Source organism: Salvelinus namaycush, chromosome 10 (genome assembly GCF_016432855.1).
Source record: "Salvelinus namaycush isolate Seneca chromosome 10, SaNama_1.0, whole genome shotgun sequence".
Taxonomy (NCBI): domain Eukaryota; kingdom Metazoa; phylum Chordata; class Actinopteri; order Salmoniformes; family Salmonidae; genus Salvelinus; species Salvelinus namaycush.
This window is the reverse complement of record NC_052316.1, coordinates 30,257,075-30,280,451: the sequence shown is the minus strand read 5'-3', so window position 1 is coordinate 30,280,451 and position 23,377 is coordinate 30,257,075. Positions and strand designations below refer to the sequence as shown.

Sequence of the window (23,377 nt, the reverse complement as noted above, 5' to 3'; positions counted from 1 at the left end):
TGTGTTCAAACTTTTGACTGGTACTGTACATATTGCAGCTTTAAATTTTAATATTCAATCAAATTTAAATAAAATGTTAAAACTGAATGCAATTTTCAGTCAATTCAGTTTCATATCCTGAAATAGAAGTTTAATTTATGAATTCAATAATTCAATTTGCCCATTACAAATTCAAAAATATTGAATTCAAATACAGTTTTGGTTGGTACTGAAATCTCTCCAGTTACACCCCCATTTAATATCATGATTCTACCTCTTTCTTTCCCTGCTTCCATCTCTCTTTTTTTCGTTCTCCCGCTCTCTTTCCCTTGTTCTATCTCTCTTGACTTCTCTCTCTCTCTCTCTCTCTCTCTCTCTCTCTGTCTGCTTCTCTCTCTCTCTCTCTGTCTCTCTCTGTCTCTCTCTCTCTGTCTGTCTGTAGGTTACTCGAGGAGTTGCTAAATAGGTTTAAGAGCAGTATGCAGCTCCAACTCACCTGTTTCCAGCCCTCTAATGTCCAGCCTGTCAAGAGATGAGCCAAACGTCTGTACGTCTCTTCAACATTAATATAATGGCATTATACTATCTCTATCTATCAAATAATTTGCAATGCCTATTTACTCGTCTCGATAAGCTTTCACAGCCTTTTGTTCAATTGTTATAAGATCTATAGTAGACTGGAAATTAGCCTTTTCTCACACTAATCACATTTTTTATCTTAGATATGTACACTAATTTGCTTAGGGGCAATTCCACGGCAACGGAATTACACTTTGACTCAGTTTTTTCACCTTAAAATCTATGCCAAAAAAAACATTGATTTCAAAAGTTTAATCAACTCTACTACTCTATGCACAGGGACTTTCAACAATCCACTGAAAAAATATACAAATTTAGTGGAAGAACTTTGCAGATGCTAACTTTGGTAACAGAATTATGGTAAAATCTCCCTCGGGCTTTTATGCGGCAATGTTTTCCAAAAACTCGGTTAAATATCTGCTCCTAATTAAGATTGAAAGACGTCTACAGAAATCACCTATGAAATGACACCTTGAGTTTGATCAAATCTATTTTGGTTATTGAAATACAGTAAGTGAAGTGGATTTACACCTGGTTACAGAATTAAAGTAATGAACAAACTAACGTCGTGGGTCCCTGATCTGTACTATACAGAAATGCATAATTATGGATTTGAATGTCATTCACCTAATGTTTCACAAGTTTGGACATCACAGTAGAGTACAGTACAGCACAATAAAGCACAGCAGAGTAGAGTATAGTTAAGTACATACGTCAATGATAGATTCAGATTTGGTCCGTTCCATCTGTCGTTAACATTAAGGCCGACTGACCAACTTTCAACTACTTTTCAACGTCCATGGACGTCCAGTGTCGGTCAGTGCTTAGTGAGTGAGGCTGCTGGTTACAGTAAATTAAAAAGTGAGGGGGCTCATGGGTAGATGTCAGTAAGAGCTGGGAGAGGTGACATAACTTGAGATGAGAGAGAGAGGCAAAGAGAGGAAGGGGTTCCTGAACATAACAGTATGCCAGTGGAAGGAATGACAGTAGCAGGGCTCTCAACTGTGGTTTGTGACTATTGAGATTTCCCATTGTAGCTAATTCAGTTGCCGTAATTCTGTTAGATGTTTTTGTAATTGTTTTTTAGTTTTAATCACTTAATAATTCATAAACAGAATTGATATCAGTAAAATAGCTATAATTAACGATACAGTATGTGGGTATTTGGTAACGGAATTACAAGGCAATATTTCTTCAAATCAAAGACAGGAAAACAATTCCTCCAAAACTAAATATAAGTGTTGATATTAGTTGGCAGGGTAATTTACATCAACATTATTGTGTTTTGATGTATTTATAATACATTTTAAGACTTTTTCTGATAGATGTTATTTGTAAGACCCCTTTACCATCTGTTTATCCAGAAATCAAAGCATTTACTTATGCCTCATTTTTAAGATGGAAAATTTCTGAAAAGGGTATCTATGACTTAATTTGCCAGTAATATTGACTCTTAACTTTCATTTGACACCCAATCTTATATGCTCCTATAAACGTCATGTTTTGGTGCTCATGGGTTATTTTTGATGGAAAGGCCCAGAGTAATTACATGGTTAAACTGGGCAGTCCCTCTACTGTAGAATCATGCTAATTATAATATTGCTAGATGGCCGCTCATCTAGCAATCAGCATCCAGTCCCTTTTAGCTAGTCTGGTTTTAGAGGCAGGACTGTCTCTACTCTCTTCTGCTAAGAAATATGTCAGAGCCAGCCAACAACTGTGGTCACAGCTCTCTGAATGTTCATAAAGAAACTGCAGGTGTGTTGTATGTGGAATTTGTGTGAAAATGTTTCAGTGCTGTTCTGTCCTCAAATTAAAAGACCTGCCAATTAAAATACATATTTAAATTGATTCTGTTCTTGTGACCTGTCACTTTTCACCTTATCACTGTAAGATACTACGTTATTGAATGGTTTATTACACATTGCTGCCATTGTCATATCTACTCACACCCTACCCAACCCCACTCACTCAGACCATACAGTGTCCTTGACCTTGATTAGGCTTGTCCCATAGAAGGTTGTGCAGAGACAGTGCACTGACAGCTCACACATAGTCTAGCACTAGTAATGGGTAGGGCCAGTTAGACAGGGATGGGGTGTTAGTAGAGTGGGGTGGGGTAGGAAGTTGTGAATCGTTCTGCAAGATAGACAGCAAGAGGAGTGGTCTATGCTAACTCCATACTGGCTGTAAAAATTTAGGACAGATTGGGTTGTAGGTGGATGGTTGCGGTTTTTCAGTATTTATGCGGTCGTATGTTTTAACCTTTATTTAACTAGGCAAGTCAGTTAAGAACAAATTCTTATTTACAATGACGGCCTACACCGGCCAAACCCAGACGACGCTGGGCCAATTGTGTGCCGCCCTATGGGACTCCCAATCACGGCCAGTTGTGATACAGCTTGAATGTCAGACATTGTAATAGTAGATACATGCTGCCACACTCTTGACTCTCATGAGTTGAGCCATGGGGTTATCTCAGGGGGTTTTATCACAAAAGATGGTAACATTTTACACACATTCACGAGTGATTATGAAAACATCACTCATTACCAGACAACTCAACACAAAACTCAATCGGGACTTGAATAGCCTACCAGCAATAACCTACACTACAAAATAATGTGGACAGCTGCTCGTCGAACATTTCATTCCAAAATCATGGGCATTAATATGGAGTTGGTCCCCCCTTTGCTGTTATAACAGCCTCCACTCTTCTGGGAAGGCTTTCCACTCCACATGTTGGAACATTGCTGTGGGAACTTGCTTCCATTCAGCCACAAGAGCATTAGTGAGGTCGGGCACTGATGTTGGGTGATTAGGCCTGGCTCGCAAAAACATTTCTGTATGGACCTTGCTTTGTGCCCTGGAGCATTGTCATACGGAAACAGGAAAGGGCCTTCCCCAAACTGTTGCCACAAAGTTTGAACTAAGGGGCCTAGCCTGCTCCATGAAAAACATCCCCAGACCATTATTCCTCCTCCATCAAACTTTACAGTTGGCACTATACACTGGGGCAGGTAGCGTTCTCCTGGCATCCGCCAAACACAGATTTGTCCGTCGGATTGCCAGATGGTGAGGCGTGATTCATCACTCCAGAGAACACGTTTCCACTGCTCCAGAGTCCAATAGCGGCGAGCTTGGCATTGCGCATGGTGATCTTCATTTCATGAAGCTCTCGACGAACAGTTATTCTGCTGAATTTGCTTCCAGATACAGTTTGGAACTCGGTAGTGAGTGTTGCAACCAAGGACAGATGATTTTGACACGCTTCAGCACTTGCCGGTACCGTTCTGTGAGCTTGTGTGGCCTACCACTTCGCAGCTGAGCCGTTATTGCTCCTATACTTTTTCACAACAACAGCACTTACAGTTGACCAGGGCAGCTCTAGCAGGGCAGACATGTTACGAACTGACTTGTTGGAAAAGTAGCATCCTATGACGGTGCCACGTTGAAAGTCAATGAGCTCTTCAGTACAGGCCAATCTCCTGCCAGTGTTTGTCTATGGAGATTGCATGGCTGTGCACTCATTTTTATACACCTGACAGCATGGGTGTGGCTGAAATAGCCGAATCCATGAATTTTGCCGCTAATCTAACCAAAAATGCTAATAAAATATGAGATTGAAATGTTCTTATCGACAAAACAAACCCAAAAATGTGCTTATCTTCTTATTGCCACTATCGACTGTTCGAGAAAAAGCAAAGCCAAATTGCATAATGTGAGCTACATTATCAACAGCAGCACCATAACCCCAGGCCAGGCAGGGGAGATTTTGTCAGCAGCACCATAACCCCAGGCCAGGCAGGGGAGATTTCGTCAGCAGCACCATAACCCCAGGCCAGTCAGGGGAGATTTCGTCAGCAGCACCATAACCCCAGGCCAGGCAGGGGAAAAGCCATTTAGACTGCGGTTGTTTTGATTCTCTCTTCTTTCTGGTTTGTTCTAAACTTAGCTCTCTATGTGGAGTGTCCACCCACGGATTCATTCACATCAGCAGTATGTTCAAAGCCCTCAGGTCTCATCCTTCCACAACCGGTACTGTTTACAGCCGGAGCAGTGAGGTGGGGAGGGGAGTTTTTACACCACACTTCTGTTCCATTTTGGACGCAGGTGAAAACATGTTTACATCAATCAAGGTGTATTCTTTGAAATAGGTGTTTTTGGTAATAAGGCTGTAATGGGAAGAACCACAGGTTACATAGGGATTGTGTAGGTAGGTGGTGGAACAAATGGTCAGACAAATTAATTTATTTTCTTTGATCATTCTTATCAGACATCTTATAAACCTGTTGTATGTTGTCTCATCCTTAAGGGTGGTTCAACTCTGTCCTTCCTTACAATGGTACACCTGTTCACTAATGGTTGTTATACATATTAGAATAGAATACTTTTTCATCTATAACCGTTTCCCCAAAAAATATAGTACATTATTACTATTACATATATTACAGCATATTACAATTGAAAGTACTACCCAGTCTTATTTACTCTATCAGTACTACCCAGTCTTGTTTACTCTATCAGTACTACCCAGTCTTGTTTACTCTATCAGTACTACCCAGTCTTGTTTACTCTATCAGTACTACCCAGTCTTGTTTACTCTATCAGTACTACCCAGTCTTGTTTACTCTATCAGTCAGCCAGTGATTGAGAATTCTACTCAGGGTTTTTCACTATTCTTCCATGGAAATTGAAATGTAGTCAGCGCATGTAGAGGCACCCCAGGAAACACTTGTATCAGTTCTAAACGCTAAGGCTCTTAGGGCCCCGTTGGGGTGGAAAGAGTGGCCAACCTCTTCCCCTGGTGATGTCATCACACATTGTTTATGACAGCGTTCTCCTGTGAGTGTGTTTGATTAACCAGCGTCATCCTGCATCTGAACCAGGCTTCCTGTACACAGACGCACAAAAGAACACACACACACACGTAAACACATGCACACATCCGAAGGATGTCACTTCACCACAAATCCCTTGTCTAACATGAGCCCTCTAGCTATTTGATTGAATGTCTGTTTGTCTCAAAAAATGCACCATTTTTGCTTTGGTACAATTTTTTATTTTTCTATTACAAAACATGTTCCATATGTATGACAGACTGAGCTTATTGAAGAGTTCAGCATGCTAGTCAGTGTTTCAGTGTGGTCCAATCTCACTGAGTTTATCGAAGATTCAGCATGCTAGTCAGTGTTTCAGTGTGGTCCAATCTCACTGAGTTTATCAAAGATTCAGCATGCTAGTCAGTGTTTCAGTGTGGTCCAATCTCAGAGGCCGTCTTTGGTCATCTCTATTACAGTATTCCCTATTATTCAGTATTGATGCTGGGAAATCTACATACAGTAGTCAGGTAAAATTTCTAACATAGTTACAGAAGAAATTGAGCAAACACAATTAAGCACATTAAAAAACATGTCAATACAATCACTACAGCTGTCAGTTCTGTGGCTGTGGACAGAAAGTGGACGTTGAAACACAAAATGTCAGTCAAGTTTGGGTCTCTACGGCCAAAGGACGGCTCCCTGAGTTGTTGAAATAAAGTTTGGTCCAAAGAATATTTGGAACATTGATTCCCTTGAGTCCTTACAACACACAAACACATCTACAATATACAACAGATATACATCTGTTACCCCGGGACCACTGAAGAGATTGTATGTTCCTCCATAGCCTGGCTTGGTTCAGTTCAGTCTGGCCTGGCTTGGCTTGGTTCAGTCTGGCCTGGCTAGGTTCAGTTCAGTCTGGCTTGGTTCAGTTCAGTCTGGCCTGGCTAGGTTCAGTCTAGCCTGGCTAGGTTCAGTTCAGTCTGGCTTGGTTCAGTTCAGTCTGGCCTGGCTAGGTTCAGTCTGTCTTGGATTGGAGTGGCATAGTTCTGCTTGGGCTTTGAGTGAAATCTGGGATCCAGAGTACAGGGAAACGACTCTCCTCCTCTCCCCAGGCTTTCTCCCATCTCCTCCTCTCCCCATATCCTGCACCGCAGTCTGACTGTGATCAGAGATGGCCAGATATGTCAGTCCTGCAGGGTGTTGCTATGGTGATGCGTGATGACCCTCTGGTAGTCCTCGGTTAAAGCAGGTGTCATGCTGTGTTCCGTGACCCCTGGCAGGGAGAGGTCGTAGCTGCGGTAGTAGTGTCCGCTGGTCTGCTGGTGCTGGGTGTAGTATAGGAGTTGCCTGGCAAACATGGGCTCCACCTGCAGGGGCGGAGGGGAACAGCAGGGATCAGTACTGGTGTCACTGGGAGCTGGTGGCGGTTGTAATGGGGCATAGCCACGGGACGTAGGGGTGCTGAGGGAGCTGCAGCAACCCCTGATAAATACCCCACCAAATTTTTTACAACTAAATTTATACATTACTGTTCAAAAGTTGGGGTCACTTAGATATGTCCTTGTTTTTGAAAGAAAATCTATTTTTTTGGTCCATTAAAATAACATAAAATTGATCAGAAATACAGTGTAGACATTGTTAATGTTGTAAATGACTATTGTAGCTGGAAACGGCTGATTTCTTTAATGGAATATCTACATAGGCGTACAGATGTCCATTATCAGCAACCATCACTGCAGTGTTCCAATGGCACATTGTGTTAGCTAATCCAAGTTTATCATTGTAAAAGACTAATTGATCATTAGAAAACCCTTTTGCAATTATGTTAGCACAGCTGAAAATGATTGTTCTGATTAAAGAAGCAATAAAACTGGCCTTCTTTAGACTAGTTGAGTATTGTAGGCTATTCCATGCGAGAAATTGCCAAGAAACTGAAGATCTGGTACAACGCTGTGTACTACTCCCTTCACAGAACAGCGCAAACTGGCCCTAACCAGAATAGAAAGAGGAGTGGGAGGCCCCGGTGCACAACTGAGCAAGAGGACAAGTACATTAGAGTGTCTAGTTTGAGAAACAAATGCAGCACAAGTCCTCAACTGGCAGCTTCATTAAATAGTATCCTCAAAACACCAGTCTCAACGTCAACAGTGAAGAGGCGACTCCGGGATGCTGGCCTTCTAAACATTTGAAGCTGCCATTTGGACTCCGTTTTCTCATGATCAATCAGCCTTTTAAAATGATAAACTTGGATTAGCTAACACAACGTGCCATTGGAACACAGGAGTGATGGTTGCTGATAATGGGCCTCTGTACGCCTATGTAGATATTCCATTAAAAATCAGCCGTTTCCAGCTACAATGGTCATTTACAACATTAACAATGTCTACACTGTATTTCTGATCAATTTGATGTCATTTTAATGGAGAAAAAATGTAATTTTCTTTCAAAAACAAGGACATTTCTAAGTGACCCCAAACTTTTGAACGGTAGTGTATATACAGTACCAGTCAAAAGTTTGGACATACCTACTCATTCAAGGGTTTTTATTTTTACTATCTTCTACATTGTAGAATAATAGTGAAGACATCAAAACTATGAAATAACACATATAGCACTGTACATGATTCCATATGTGTTATTTCATATTTTTGATGTCTTCATTATAATTCTACAATGTAGAAAATAGTACAAATAAAGAAAAACCCTTGAATGAGTCGGTGTGTCCAATCTTTTGACTGGTACTGTATATTTAACAAAAAAAATGGTGCACTAGGTCTTTATTACTCCTGTATTAGGGGAGACAATTACCTGTCATCAGAGCAGTGAAAATGACACCTTTTTTCTCTCTGCATTGTTGGGAAGGGCCCGTAAGTAAGCGTTTCCCTGTTAGTCTACACCAGTGGTGGAAAAAGTACACAACTGTCATACTTGAGTAAAAGTATAGATATCTTAATAGAAAGTTACTCAAGTAAAAGTGAAAGTCACCCAGTAAAATGCTACTTGGGTAAAAGTCTAAAAGTATTTGGTTCTAAATATACTTAAGTATCAAAAGTAAATGTCAGCTCTAAAATATACTTAAGTATCAAAAGTAGAAATATAAATAATTTCAAAATCCTTATATTATGCAAAGCAGACGACACCATTTTCTTGTTTTAAAAATGTACGATTAGCCAGGGGCACACCCCAACACTCAGACATAATTTACAAATGATGCATTTGTGTTTAGTGAGTCAGAGTCAGTAGGGATGACCACGTGTTATCTTGATAAGTGCGTCAATTGGACCATTTTCCTGTCCTGCTAAGCATTCATCATGTAACGAGTGCATTTGGGTGTCAGGGAAAATGTATGCTGTAAAAAGTACATTATTTTCTTTAGGAATGTAGTGAAGTAAAAGTGAAAGTTGTCAAAAATATAAAAAGTAAAGTACAGACCCCCAAAAAACGACTTAAGAAGTACTTTAAAGTATTTTTACGTATGTACTTTACACCACTGGTCTACACCTATTGTTTACGAAGCATGTGACAAATACAGTTTGATTTGAGTAGAATGGAGAGAGGTTAGGGGGTGGAGAGAGGGCCAGGATTAGGGGATGGGGTTTGGGTAAAGTAGAGAGAGTGGTTGAATACAGGTAGAGGTCATATTGATATTAGGTGATAGTTATATACTGTACCTGTACAGTGAGGGTCCTCCTCTGTCTCTGCGGGTCCAGACACTCGTCTCCAAAACTCAGCAGCACCTGGAGACGTGGAGGGGGCCGGCCGTGGAGGGCATAGCCCTGCAGCTCTGGTAGACAGAGAGAAATAAGTGGTTAATAGGGTCTAGATGGTTAGATTAGGTACAGAGGAGAGACATGGTGAGCAAAGCCCTGCAGCTCTGACACAAACAGGGAGGGAGGGAGGTGAGGTGGAGATGGTTAGATTAGGTACAGAGGAGAGACATGGTGAGCATAGCCCTGCAGCTCTGACACAAACAGGGAGGGAGGGAGGTGAGGTGGAGATGGTTAGATTAGGTACAGAGGAGAGACATGGTGAGCATAGCCCTGCAGCTCTGACACAAACAGGGAGGGAGGGAGGTGAGGTGGAGATGGTTAGAATAGGTACAGAGGAGAGACATGGTGAGCATAGCCCTGCAGCTCTGACACAAACAGGGAGGGAGGGAGGTGAGGTGGAGATGGTTAGATTAGGTACAGAGGAGAGACATGGTGAGCATAGCCCTGCAGCTCTGACACAAACAGGGAGGGAGGGAGGTGAGGTGGAGATGGTTAGATTAGGTACAGAGGAGAGACATGGTGAGCATAGCCCTGCAGCTCTGACACAAACAGGGAGGGAGGGAGGGAGGTGAGGTGGAGATGGTTAGATTAGGTACAGAGGAGAGACATGGTGAGCATAGCCCTGTGGCTCTGAGACAAACAGGGAGGGAGGGAGGTGAGGTGGAGATGGTTAGATTAGGTACAGAGGAGAGACATGGTGGGCATAGCCCTGCAGCTCTGACACAAACAGGGAGGGAGGGAGGTGAGGTGGAGATGATTAGATTAGGTACAGAGGAGAGACATGGTGAGCATAGCCCTGCAGCTCTGACACAAACAGGGAGGGAGGGAGGTGAGGTGGAGATGGTTAGATTAGGTACAGAGGAGAGACATGGTGAGCATAGCCCTGCAGCTCTGACACAAACAGGGAGGGAGGGAGGAGAGGTGGAGATGGTTAGATTAGGTACAGAGGAGAGACATGGTGAGCATAGCCCTGCAGCTCTGACACAAACAGGGAGGGAGGGAGGTGAGGTGGAGATGGTTATATTAGGTACAGAGGAGAGACATGGTGAGCATAGCCCTGCAGCTCTGACACAAACAGGGAGGGAGGGAGGGAGGTGAGGTGGAGATGGTTAGATTAAGTACAGAGGAGAGACATGGTGAGCATAGCCCCGTGGCTCTGAGACAAACAGGGAGGGAGGGAGGTGAGGTGGAGATGGTTAGATTAAGTACAGAGGAGAGACATGGTGAGCATAGCCCTGCAGCTCTGACACAAACAGGGAGGGAGGGAGGTGAGGTGGAGATGGTTAGATTAGGTACAGAGGAGAGACATGGTGAGCATAGCCCTGCAGCTCTGACACAAACAGGGAGGGAGGGAGGTGAGGTGGAGATGGTTAGATTAGGTACAGAGGAGAGACATGGTGGGCATAGCCCTGCAGCTCTGACACAAACAGGGAGGGAGGGAGGGAGGTGAGGTGGAGATGGTTAGATTAGGTACAGAGGAGAGACATGGTGAGCATAGCCCTGTGGCTCTGAGACAAACAGGGAGGGAGGGAGGTGAGGTGGAGATGGTTATATTAGGTACAGAGGAGAGACATGGTGGGCATAGCCCCGCAGCTCTGAGGGAGGGAGGTGAGGTGGAAATGGTTAGATTAGGTACAGAGGAGAGACGTGGTGGGCATAGCCCCGCAGCTCTGAGACAAACAGGGAGAGAGGTGAGGTAGAGATGGTTAGGTAGAGAGGACAGATTGCAGGGAGGGAGAAAGAGGATTCAATCTAGACCCCCTATAAAGGCTTAACCCCCTATAAAGGGTTAATACATTTTGGTCAAAGGGAATTCTTATGAGCTGGTGTGGTGGTGACTTTAGAGGTTGTGTGACTGGATGGAAACTCCTGGTTCTATATGCAAATTAGACCAATCAGGCTGAACACATCTGTGGTAGGTGGGCGGGGATGAGGTCACTACTGTGTGTCATGTGTCATTCTTAAAAGTGTGTGTTGGGGATTATGGAGGCAATCTCATCATATTTCAAGGAAATGAGGACGTATCTGCTTCCTGTTCATGACCAGGAAACAGCATGACAACAGAGAGTGGTTTGGTTTGCCAGTGAATGAGACACGTGTGTGGGTGCGTGCCCGCCTGCCTGCCTGCAGTGTACGTTAACTCACCTGCAAAGTAGTCCTGTGTGTGCAGTAGTTTACAGGTGTGTTCTCTCTCCAGCTTGTTGGGTTTATCTCCGTAGGGCGATAACCCTCCCTCCCAGAACACTCTCTCCTGGCACAGCCGCCGAGCGTAGAGGCCATCTGGGGCCATCCATAGCAGCACGCCCCTCTCCAGGGTACCACCAGGGGGGCTGGGGGGGCACTCCTCCCCCCTCCCCAGGGCTGGCAGGCTGTCCAGGGGTAGGGGCACCAGGTCTGGACCTCCAGTGGGGGAATAGAGCTTGTCGTCTGGGGAGCAGGGAGTGATGCGACAGCCTTCGGGACTGGAGGTGGTCACCTCCCTCCACAAGGAGTCCCGGTAGAACACTGACACATGTAACCGCATATCTGGGGTGGAGGAGGGAGTAATGGTCAGAGCTAACACAATATAATACCAATTACGTGGAACAAAATGTGTTATTGGCAAGTCATACGTGAAGTAAATAAGTGTGTGTGTACACTGTATATTGTACCTGAGAGTGCCTCAGCTGATCTCATGCTGGTGTCCAGTGTGAAGGGGGAGGGCTGGCCATCAGTAGGGTAGGTGTAGAAGGACCCTGTAATCTGGTACCCTGCAAACACAGAGACAGTACCTGAATAAAGGCACTTATTCCAACACACAACAGAACAGCATACACACAAATATCATGGGTCGAATCGACAATCACGTGAAAAGCAAGTTATTTGAGCAATGTCAAGTTGGTATGTAGGCCCATGTGAACATAACTCCCATCGCCTGAATAGCTGGTTGACCCTCACCAACTGGGCCACCTGGTCCACGATACATTTTCTAATTCATAGTACATAGTCTATCATCCTAGAATGGCAAATTGCTCTTTACACTCTCTGCACACACTCATATGCACCCGACTCTTTCATTTACATATTTCCCCAACCGCACATCATCCTGTAAAAATTGTATTTATTTATTTATACATCTCTACATACATAATTTATAATGTAACTTAGTGTTTATAGTGTAGCTTGTAGTTCTTAGCTTACAGTCTACATTGTGTACATACCACATGGATTTGTGTAAACTCTGCTTCTACATACAGTATGTTGTCTGTATATCCTGTTTATTGTGGCTGCACCATTTCACCAAGTCAAATTCCTGTACATGCAAATGTATTTGGTGAATAAAGGTGATTCTGACTACACATCTACACACCCTAAATTACATTCTCTCATACAAACAAACATGGATGCTGTGGTATTGGTGGTATTGGGCCTACCGTTGTCCATGCTGGGGCCCTGGGCCCAGGGTAGGCTGCGTGAGGGGTAGGAACACTGGCCATAGGGCAGCTCAGGGAGCGAGGTCTGCTCTGGAAGATAGTCCCTCATCCAGCCTCGCTCTGCATTGGACATGTACCCAGACATCTACACACATAGAGACAAGGAGATACCCCTCAGTCAAACCATCACATCTGCACACATAGAGACAGAGATTTGTGCAGCTGTCTCTCTCTCACACATGCACGCAGTGTTGGGAGTAGTGAACTACATGTAGTTCAACTAGTAATTTAACTACATTTTGCAGTAGCTTGGTGGTAGTTGAACTATATTCAAATCTAGATAGTGTTTTTAGTAGTTAGTTACTTTTTTTGCCATGTAGCTAACTACTGGAACTACACACAACTTTTTTTGCAAAAAGAAAAGATGGGTGAAGCAGAGAATTTCCTTTCTTTTTAGGCATCAGACATGACTAATTCTCACTTTAAACACAGTTTGTGTTAAATAGGCTAAATTACACATTCTGTTAATATCTGTCTCCAGAGTGATCTGTCTTGCAATCTGTATTCTATGCCATTTGACATTTAAAGTCGTTTTGATGTAGTGATCTACTTTTTCACAGTAACTTTAGTTAAACTATATGTTTCTTAAGGGGAGCTTTAGTGTAGCTTAACTTCTTCCAGTGTGAAGTCATTGGTTAACTATCTTTCTGAATATCTTCCCCAACACTGCACACACACACGCACACACACACACACGCACAGCCTTCCTTGTAATAGTTACCTGAGTCTGTAGGGCGGGGTAGGAGGGGTGCATGGGATAGCTCGGGGGAGTCTGCGGGCTGCCACCATCCTCCTGTTTGGATCCTGATAGCAAGAAATCTGTTACACAGGAGGAATAATTGAAACAAAACACAGACACACACACATTCATTGCGCTCTCAAAGTTCATAAGAGAATAATACGTTCATTATTACACATGCACAAGCATAATCAGGACTTTATCCTACAGTTGGCTGTAACTAATTCACAGTGTCTTGTGGTTTGGCAGCTTGATTATCCAGCATACTGATGTGTATGATCATACTGATGTCCCCCCCCCCCCCCCCCCATCAAACCCTATCAAAACCCTACCCCCTGTCAAAACCCTATCAAAACCCTACCCTACCCCCCCCCCATCAAACCCTATCAAAACCCTACCCCCCATCAAACCCTATCAAAACCCTACCCCCCATCAAACCCTATCAAAACCCTACCCCCTATCAAAACTCTACCCCCCCCCCCCCCCCATCAAACCCTATCAAAACCCTACCCCCCCCCCCCCCATCAAACCCTATCAAACCCCCCCTATCAAACCCTGTCAAAACCCTACCCCCTGTCAAAACCCTACCCTACCCCCCCCCCCCATCAAACCCTATCAAAACCCTACCCCCCCATCAAACCCTATCAAAACCCTACCCCCCCATCAAACCCTATCAAAACCCTACCCCCTATCAAAACTCTACCCCCCCCCCCCCCCCCCCCCCCCCCCATCAAACCCTATCAAAACCCTACCCCCCCCTATCAAACCCCCCCTATCAAACCCTGTCAAAACCCTACCCCCCTATCAAAACCCTATCAACCCCCCCCCCCCCCTTACAAAAAACCCATCGGGGCATTCAGTGAGTGGGGGACAACTCTGTTTCCTACTGATGGTGGTGTACAGTATATGATAAAAACAAGAAGTTGATTTTATAACTTTTGATAACCTGTTTTCATCATTTTCATTCATACAACTACCGTTTATTGCATGTATTGGAATGCCACTTAAATTGATAGAATACCGGGTAGAATTGATACAATTTTCTAGAATTGATAGAATATAATTATACTGACGTCTCTTGGCGCCCTCGGGTATGATCCGGTAGACTTTGTAGGGGTCTGAGATGTCCAGTTGACTCTTTTCCACGAGTTCTTCGAAGTCGTTACTTTTGTTGAGTGCGCACCGCAGGCGCGTCTTCCACGTTGGCGGGTCCGGTTTGTCGATGCCCTCACGAAACTTGCCCTTAAACAGCGCCCAAGCCTGCAGGAATGTCACACAAAACCGAGCCGTGAGATATGGGTAACGAATCACCGGTGCAGTTGTGCATGAGTTGAAGACAAGTCCTGTGCTTCTGGGATTTGGCACTTCAACCTACCCAAAGCGCACGAAATGAACTCATCTTTAGTCTAATAGTTCTGTTTGCAACCAACACAACTAAATGTCCAATATTTTGGTCAAGTGTATAATACACATCTCTAACAAATGCAGTGCGTAAATGCAACAGTTGAGAGACATTCCGTTGAGGCCCCGTATCATACAGTACCTTGAAGAGAGCGGCATCCTCGTCCCGGTTGTAGTCCTGCTTGCCTGCGTGCTTCCACGGTATCCTGAAGATGCTCTTGTCGTCGTTCTCCCACACGAGGCCCGCGTAGTTCCCGGTGTCAACCTGCTCGATCAGCCACGAGCGGAGCTTCCCGTTTCCACAGCTCACTGTAGACATGCCGTAGTCCGAATCCGGATTCATCTCTAGCCAAGAGACGCTGTAGACAAGCATTCAGATATTTAGTCTACAAATGATCCAGCACACATACATTTTATTACAAATGTCTGCAAAAAATATTATGATTCCATTTTTTTATGCCAAATTGCTTGCGTAAACTTGCAGATCAATTATGTACATTTTATTAAAATAATTAAAGAATAGGCTACATTCACTTTTGAAAACGTTTAATTGGATGTGAATTTATCTTTTGCTGCAGGTAGCCTATATGTTTTAGAGGGAGCAGAGCAAGTGTCCATGACTTACCTCTGAAACTCGAAACCCCTTTGAGTTTTGAAATCAATCAGTCTCGAAAGATCATAATGCAGCGTGACAACTTAACTTAAATCATAGTTGTGGAGTGGGCGGGGCGAGTAGAGAGATGTGCACCTGCTAAGTTCTGTGAACCTTATCTGCGCAAGCCTCCCGTAAACAGCAGGGGGAAACCCTCACGGGACACCCGCAAACCTGGAAAGTGGGACAATCTATTCACCGTAGTAGAGAGCAAAACAATTATTTGAAGTTATATAAACCCATGTAATGGGCTAAATAGAAGCATACATCCTGCCAGTGATATTTTATGTTCATGATACAAATCGTTTGGCCTAATTCCCTGTCCAAGAAGTGCAATTGATACAGCCTCAAGGATTGGGAAAACTTGATCTCAAATAAGCCTGAAGATGTAAGAAACATACTGGGTGCCTATTTTTTCATCTAAGGCATATTGCAAAAAAAGTAAGTAGCCTAGGTATAATCATTGTAATTACTAAAGTCATAGGCTAATTATGATTGTGATAAAGAACATTGCCTTCCTGTGGAGAACAAATTGAAATGCAGCTGAGCTTGCAAAGTCATATACCACTTGAAAACAGTAGACACGTTTTGTTTCTTTTTTAATAATATGTCAGAATATTTTTTCTTGACTAATCTTGAATATACATACAATCAAAATTCTGTTGGTCTATAAAGATGCAGTGTGGAGTTTCATATAAGTATTACACGCAAAGCACACACACAAACCCACACAACACTCACAGAAAGAGGAGCATGTGTATGGAGAGGGGTGAAGGAGATGATCAAATGAGAGGAGTACCTGTGTCTTGGTGTGGATTGCATTTAGCCTATAGTAAAGTATGTTTGCTGTGCTGTCAGATGGATTGCTCTTCCATGTTGCTGTGACAGTTAGGGGGAAAGGAGCCCATGTCAAAGAAGACCCCAATCACACACAGGGACCACTGAGAAATCCCCTTGTGACAGCATTCACATTTGCAAACATATGACCCATATCATATTTTTGACAACTTGGAATTTTGCACATTTGCCTCCATCAAAGTTGGTCGATTTAAAGTTGGTTGACTGCGAATATGGAACTCAAGTCCAGCCCATATCTATGCAGTGAGACACAAGGATTGGCTGGGCATTGCGTGAGTGACAGGTGTCTGGCTGGAGACATGGGGTCATGTGTTGCTGGTGCCGTGTCCGTTGCTATGGAGTCACTGATGGTCTGAGACTTTGGCAACAGAAGGGCTCCAATCTCCTCTTCATCGTTGAAAGGGTTCTTCTCATACTTGTCTTAAACCATAACCTACACCGCATTCGGAAAGTATTCAGACCCCTTGACTTTTTCCACATTTTGTTCAATTACAGCCTTATGGATTAAATACATTTTTGTTCCTCATCAATCTACACACAGTACCCCAGAATGACAAAGCGAAAACAGATTTTTTTTAAATGTTTGCACATTTATTAAAAATAAAAAACATAACTTATTTACATAAGTATTCAGACTCTTGCTATGAGTCTCGAAATTGAGCTCAGGTGCATCCTGTTTCCATTGATCATCCTTGAGATGTTTCTACAAATTGATTGGAGTCCACCTGTGGTAAATTCAATTGATTGGACATGATTTGGAAAGGCACACACCTGTCTATATAAGAGCCCAAAGTTGACAGTGCATGTCAGAGCACAAACTAAGCCATGAGGTCGAAGGAATTGTCTGTAGATTGTTTAGAGTCACAGATCTGGGGATGGGTAGCAAAAACATTCTGCAGCGTTGAAGGTACCCAAGAACACAGTGGCCTCCATCATTCTTAAATGGAGGAAGTTTGGAACCACCAAGACTCTTCCTAGAGCTGGTTGCCGGGCCAAACTGAGCAATCAGAGGAGAAGGGCCTTGGTCAGGGAGGTGACCAAGAACCTGATGGTCACTCTAACAGAGCTCCAGAGTTCCTCTGTAGAGATGCGAGAACCTTCCAGAAGGACAGCCATCTCTGTAGCATTCTATCAATCAGTCCTTTATGGTAGAGTGGCCAGACAGAAGCCACTCCTCAGTAAAATGCACACGACAGCCCGATTGACGTGTGCCAAAAGGCACCTAAAGGACTATCAGACCATGAGAAACAAAATGATCTGGTCTGATGAAACCAAGATTTAACTCTTTGGCCTGAATGCTAACTGTCAAGTCTGGAGGAAACCTGGCACCATCCCTATGGGGAAGCATGGTGGTGGCAGCATCATGCTGTGGTTATGTTTTTCAGTGGCAGGGCCTGGGAGACTAGTCAGGATCCAGGGAAAGATGAACGGAGCAAAGTACAGAGAGATCATTGATGAAAACCTGCTCCAGAGCACTCAGGACATCAGACTGGGGTGAAGGTTCACCTTCCAACATGACAACGACCCTAAGCACACAGCCAAGACAACGCAGAAGTGGCTTCGGGACAAGTCTCTGAATGTCCTTGAGTGGCCCAGCCAGAGCCCGGACTTGAACCCGATCTAACATCTCTGGAGAGACCTGAAAATAGCTGTGCAGCGACACTCCCCATCCAACCTGACAGAGCTTGAGAGGATCTGCAGAGAAGAATGGGAGAAAGTCCCCAATACATGTGTTCTAAGCTTGTAGCGTCATACCCAAGAAGACTCAAGACTGTAATCGTTGCCAAAGGTGCTTCAACAAAGTACTGCGTAAAGGGTATGAATACCTTTTGCTTTGTTATTATGGGTATTGTTTGTAGATTAATGAGGGGGGGGGGAACAATTTAATCCATTTTAAAATAACTTCATAACGTAACAAAATGTGGAAAAAGTCATGGGGTCTGAAAACTTTCTTAATGCACTGTATACTGAGAACAGAGAGAGAGACAGCAGGAAAGAGTGTCACAAGAAAGGACGAGTCACAAGAAATGGATAGTTGAAAGGAAGCAGAGAGAGACCATAAGGTGGAGATTGATAGAGAGAAGAACCAGGCAGAATGGAGGACAGTCAACACTCGGGAAGGTGAGAGAGATAAAGAACCAGGGAGAGTGGAGGACAGTCAACACTCGGGAAGGTGAGAGAGATAAAGAACCAGGCATAGTGGAGGACAGTCAACACTCGGGAAGGTGAGAGAGATAAAGAACCAGGCAGAGTGGAGGACAGTCAACACTCGGGAAGGTGAGAGAGATAAAGAACCAGGGAGAGTGGAGGACAGTCAACACTCGGGAAGGTGAGAGAGATAAAGAACCAGGCAGAGTGGAGGACATTCAACACTCGGGAAGGTGAGAGAGATAAAGAACCAGGCAGAGTGGAGGACATTCAACACTCGGGAAGGTGAGAGAGATAAAGAACCAGGCAGAGTGGAGGACAGTCAACACTCGGGAAGGTGAGAGAGATAAAGAACCAGGCAGAGTGGAGGACAGTCAACACTCGGGAAGGTGAGAGAGATAAAGAACCAGGGAGAGTGGAGGACAGTCAACACTCGGGAAGGTGAGAGAGATAAAGAACCAGGGAGAGTGGAGGACAGTCAACACTCGGGAAGGTGAGAGAGATAAAGAACCAGGGAGAGTGGAGGACAGTCAACACTCGGGAAGCTGAGAGAGATAAAGAACCAGGGAGAGTGGAGGACAGTCAACACTCGGGAAGCTGAGAGAGATAAAGAACCAGAGAGAGTGGAAGACAGTCAATACTCGGGAAGCTGAGAGAGATCAAGATGAGAGGAGGAGAGCAAAGGCTCAATAGGTGAGGGAAAGAGAGAAGAAAGAGAGAAAAGACCTGTTGACTCTGACCAGCTAGTCCTCTAGCTGGTGTAGGAACACAATGTCAAATGACATTTTATTTGTCACATACACGTGTTTAGTAGATGTGATTGCGGGTATAGTGAAATGCTTGTGTTTCTAGCTCCAACAGTGCAGTAATATCTAACAATACACACAAAGCATACGGCTGCACCACGCTCACCGCTGATAACGATGCCACTCAGCCCCGCCCAGTAACAGTCATGATGTTCACCACCACCAATGCAACACTACAGGAAACACCTGCCACACTGGGAACACATCAGTCAATCAATGAATGATCAAGTCATCAATACAGTACATCAATCATCATTCATATATTAAAACAATGATAAATACATTTAAACAAGTTCTCACCAGCGAACCAGGCATCCCTTCCCTTTGAGGATGGACTCGTGGATGAATATGATGCGGTCCTTAAAGAACTGGTTTCTGGGGACGGAAAGGAGATAGAAAACACAAACTTAGAGTTTGGTTTATTGTAAACTGTTTAGGGGTTATACTGTAATAAACGTAATGTATATGTAAACCACCCACGCACATTATGCACACACGAGCGTGAGCACACACACACAGAACACACACTTACAGGCTTTGTTTGGAGGCATCAGCAGCAGGAAGACATAGGTAGGTCATCTCCTTTGGAGGAGAATGACGAGCTGAACAACACAAGTCAACAATAGACCCAATTATACATTTAGCTATAAGCAATGTGTCAGAATGTTAGCCAACCTGCCTAGTGATAAGGCTCTTTATCATAGTTTGAACTCTGTGTGTGTGTGTGTGTGTGTGTGTGTGTGTATGGTGAATGTGTGTGTGTGGTGAATGTGCACCTGACAGCTGATGGTGAGCCCATGGCCCCAGCGGGCAGAAACTACTCTGTCCCGATATGACTGCACCTCCGCAAAAACCCCTCGGCCCTCTGGGACAGACTGAGCCGCAGGAGTCCTCCAACAGGACAGTTCTGTCAGTCGCATGTGCACACACACATACACACGCATACACACACCACCGACAGAAAGAAGGACGCATGCATTTAGCTATTGTATCTATGGAACTGGGAACTGTCTAATGTTATAGAAGATGTCCTACCATGTATACTGTATATGCGTATGACTGATGGGACTGCTTTCTGCTAACATTAATTCAGAAATATCCTTATGTCTTGACATTTTCTAATTAACCTTCTCAACTGGTCATCAAAATAATGAGTCATCATAATCAGCATAGTAAACTACAATACAACACAGTCAACACCAATAATCATCATAGCAACTGCTGATATCCTGGTCCTAACCACAAGTTACCACACAATCCTGACCAAAACTGTGTGCAGTGAATTAAAGGGTGGCGAAAAACACACTGCAATGAAAAAAGATCAGGTTCATATTTATATTGATAAGCGTAATCAATTTCTTCTAAATTTGCTGATGTAAACTTGACCAGGTTGCTAGCTAACCTCTCCCCTATCCAAAACCACAGAGCCATTTTCCCAGAAATCAATCAGTCAGTCTACTCGTTGACTGTTGAGTATGCAAATAAACCCTCCAGCTGACTGGCTATTAGTCTGCAGAACGACAAACAGACATCTGAGTCATTACGCTATTGCTTCTCGACTGTTCATCAGTTGATTGATAGGTACAATGATAAAGTATTTTATAATAGTGTGACGACTTGCCAACGATTTATAGTTGATGGTTGTAATTATCGTTATATTTATTGGCCCAAGTGGGATTGGGACGTTAGCTGTGTTATAGCTGTCATAAACCATTCATAGTTCTGTCGTAACTATATCATAAACCATTCATAGTTCTGTTGTAACTATATCATAAACCATTCATAGTTCTGTTGTAACTATATCATAAACCATTCATAGTTCTGTCGTAACTATATCATAAACCATTCATAGTTCTGTTGTAACTATATCATAAGCCATTATTAGTTCTGTTGTAACTATATCATAAGCCATTCTTAGTTCTGTTGTAACTATATCATAAACCATTATTAGTTCTGTTGTAACTATATCAAAAGCCATTCTTAGTTCTGTTGTAACTATATCAAAAGCCATTCTTAGTTCTGTTGTAACTATATCATAAGCCATTCTTAGTTCTGTTGTAACTATATCAAAAGCCATTCTTAGTTCTGTTGTAACTATATCAAAAGCCATTCTTAGTTCTGTTGTAACTATATCAAAAGCCATTCTTAGTTCTGTTGTAACTATATCATAAGCCATTATTAGTTCTGTTGTAACTATATCAAAAGCCATTCTTAGTTCTGTTGTAACTATATCAAAAGCCATTCTTAGTTCTGTTGTAACTATATCAAAAGCCATTCTTAGTTCTGTTGTAACTATATCATAAGCCATTATTAGTTCTGTTGTAACTATATCATAAGCCATTCTTAGTTCTGTTGTAACTATATCAAAAGCCATTCTTAGTTCTGTTGTAACTATATCATAAGCCATTATTAGTTCTGTTGTAACTATATCAAAAGCCATTCTTAGTTCTGTTGTAACTATATCATAAGCCATTCTTAGCCCATCAACTATGGATGAGGAAGGGTTAGTGAAAGGCGATAGCAGCATTGTTTTGAGTCTTTGTGTTTAACATGTGCTTTTAATATAAGTTTTTGGCTGATCAGACTGGGTCGTGATACTGTATTAGAAGTTCTCTCTTCAGCGTAATAGTAGTGAAAACACACTAGTGTACACACAACAACTAACTGACATGCTGTCACAGACTGAGAAAGTGTACAGAGATTGGGACGTGGTTTGGCTTTGCTGGCTTTCAATGAGAAAAGATGAAAGTTCTGAGGCAATAGGGAAAGGGGGATACCTAGTCAATTGTACAACTGAATGTCGTATGTGTACGTGTGTTTGTACACAAATATGTTATAGTCTGTGCAACTTAAACAGCTGCAGTCAACAGCACTGAATGAAAACTAGTTGCTAACCACACAGCTCATTTTGGCATTCTCAGTTTGAGATTTGTCCTCTATCTTTTTCTCACACACACACACACACACACATACACACTCACGCACACACACATTTCCCGCTCTTTCGTATACATATTTGAACATCTGAATGTAGCCCTATCTGAAAAACCAGAGTAACATTTAATAGAGTTACACTTTTGTCATGAATAAATATAGAAAATAAGAAAATGCAGATAACAATATACCTAACCGAGCACATTCAGCTGCAAATGAAATGACATATGTTTTGTTGAAAAGCTGTTAAATAATTAAAACACAGTAACATGCAGTATCAAATCAAACAGAAATTCACAGTGTTTTGGCAGCTGCACCTTCAATTACATAACTTGAGGTAGAACCCCGTTGTCTTGTGAGTGATACCAGAAGTCGGTACTACTTTCCATATAACAATTGAAAATGGGGATAAGAAAGTTTGACTTTCACAACAATTTCAGTTTTCTATTTTAGGAGTCGTAACAGAGAAGTGTGTGTTGTTGACATGATCCGTTCATAAATACTATACCATGTAAGTTGCGTTTGACTCAAAGTTTATTTATGTATTATTATTTACGTATTGTTTTCTTCCACAGATGTCGTAAAATCTCTATTGTATAGTATACACACAAAAGTTTACATAATCCTACTGTTTAATTATGCAATAAGGCATGAGGGGGTGTGGTATATGGCCAACGCGGAGTGCCTTGATACAGCCGTGGTATATTGGCCATATACCACAAAATGATTACAAAAGTAATTAAAACAGTAAAAACTATTGTTTTTGTCATACTCATGGTATACGGCATGATATACCACAGCTTTCAGCCAATCAGCATTCAGGGCTCAAACCACCCAGTTTATAATGTAGAATAACCTTTTCCCTGTTAAAGTAACCATTTTACTCATGGTTATATCAAGTTGAGAGTGATAGATCATGGCTGGCCTACGACTGGGATCAAGTGACTATTTGTTGTTCAAGATCAAGGACAGTCTGAGAAGGTCAAGATATTAGCAGAGTAGGATCTAGATTGATCTCTACTGCTTCTCATTGCATTAGCCTGCTGAAACCACATATTCTTCCATACCAACATAACACACAGTGAGGCGGTAGCAGCTAGATTGACCAAGTAACACTGCTGATCTAGCCTATCACACAGCACGAGGCCGTGAACCTAGATGCTTTAACTGCAGGGCCACGTTCAGTTAACAAACGTTCGTGAATGTTCTAGA

At 42.9% G+C, this 23,377-nt stretch overlaps 2 protein-coding genes across 7 annotated transcripts in view; one reads left to right on the top strand and one right to left on the bottom strand.

Annotated features, from left to right (window-relative positions):
- LOC120054952 (exocyst complex component 2-like) overlaps positions 1-1,122 on the top strand; it is a 99,741-nt gene extending 98,619 nt beyond the window's left edge. For 4 of the 6 annotated variants that reach the window (XM_039002729.1, XM_039002731.1, XM_039002730.1 and 1 more), the window contains one exon: positions 422-515. In XM_039002729.1, the coding sequence (XP_038858657.1) occupies positions 422-515 (94 nt within the window). Of the gene's footprint in view, positions 1-421 lie in introns of all 6 variants that reach the window. The other 2 variants (XM_039002733.1, XM_039002728.1) reach the window with 1 other exon arrangement.
- Positions 1,123-5,694: 4,572 nt separating this feature from the next.
- On the bottom strand, positions 5,695-15,424 carry LOC120054525 (interferon regulatory factor 4-like). Its single transcript, XM_039001963.1, has 9 exons — positions 15,393-15,424; positions 14,910-15,126; positions 14,440-14,626; positions 13,349-13,431; positions 12,568-12,712; positions 11,806-11,904; positions 11,300-11,680; positions 9,056-9,168; positions 5,695-6,751 (listed from the first exon to the last, which is right to left on the bottom strand). Exons 2-9 carry the CDS (start codon positions 15,108-15,110, stop codon positions 6,569-6,571), a joined length of 1,392 nt encoding a protein of 463 aa, XP_038857891.1. The 5' UTR covers positions 15,111-15,126; positions 15,393-15,424; the 3' UTR covers positions 5,695-6,568.
- Between the last annotated feature and the right edge of the window lie 7,953 nt (positions 15,425-23,377).

Bases quoted from the DNA above. Each gene is read 5' to 3' on its own strand.
- LOC120054525 (XM_039001963.1), bottom strand. From the start codon at position 15,110: ATGAATCCGGATTCGGACTACGGCATGTCTACAGTGAGCTGTGGAAAC. The intron at 12,713-13,348 runs GTAACTATTACA...CTATGTGTGTAG, and splicing joins ACCCCGCCCTACAGACTCAG to ATGTCTGGGTACATGTCCAA. The intron at 9,169-11,299 runs GTGAGTTAACGT...TCTGTCTACCAG, and splicing joins CACACAGGACTACTTTGCAG to AGCTGCAGGGCTATGCCCTC.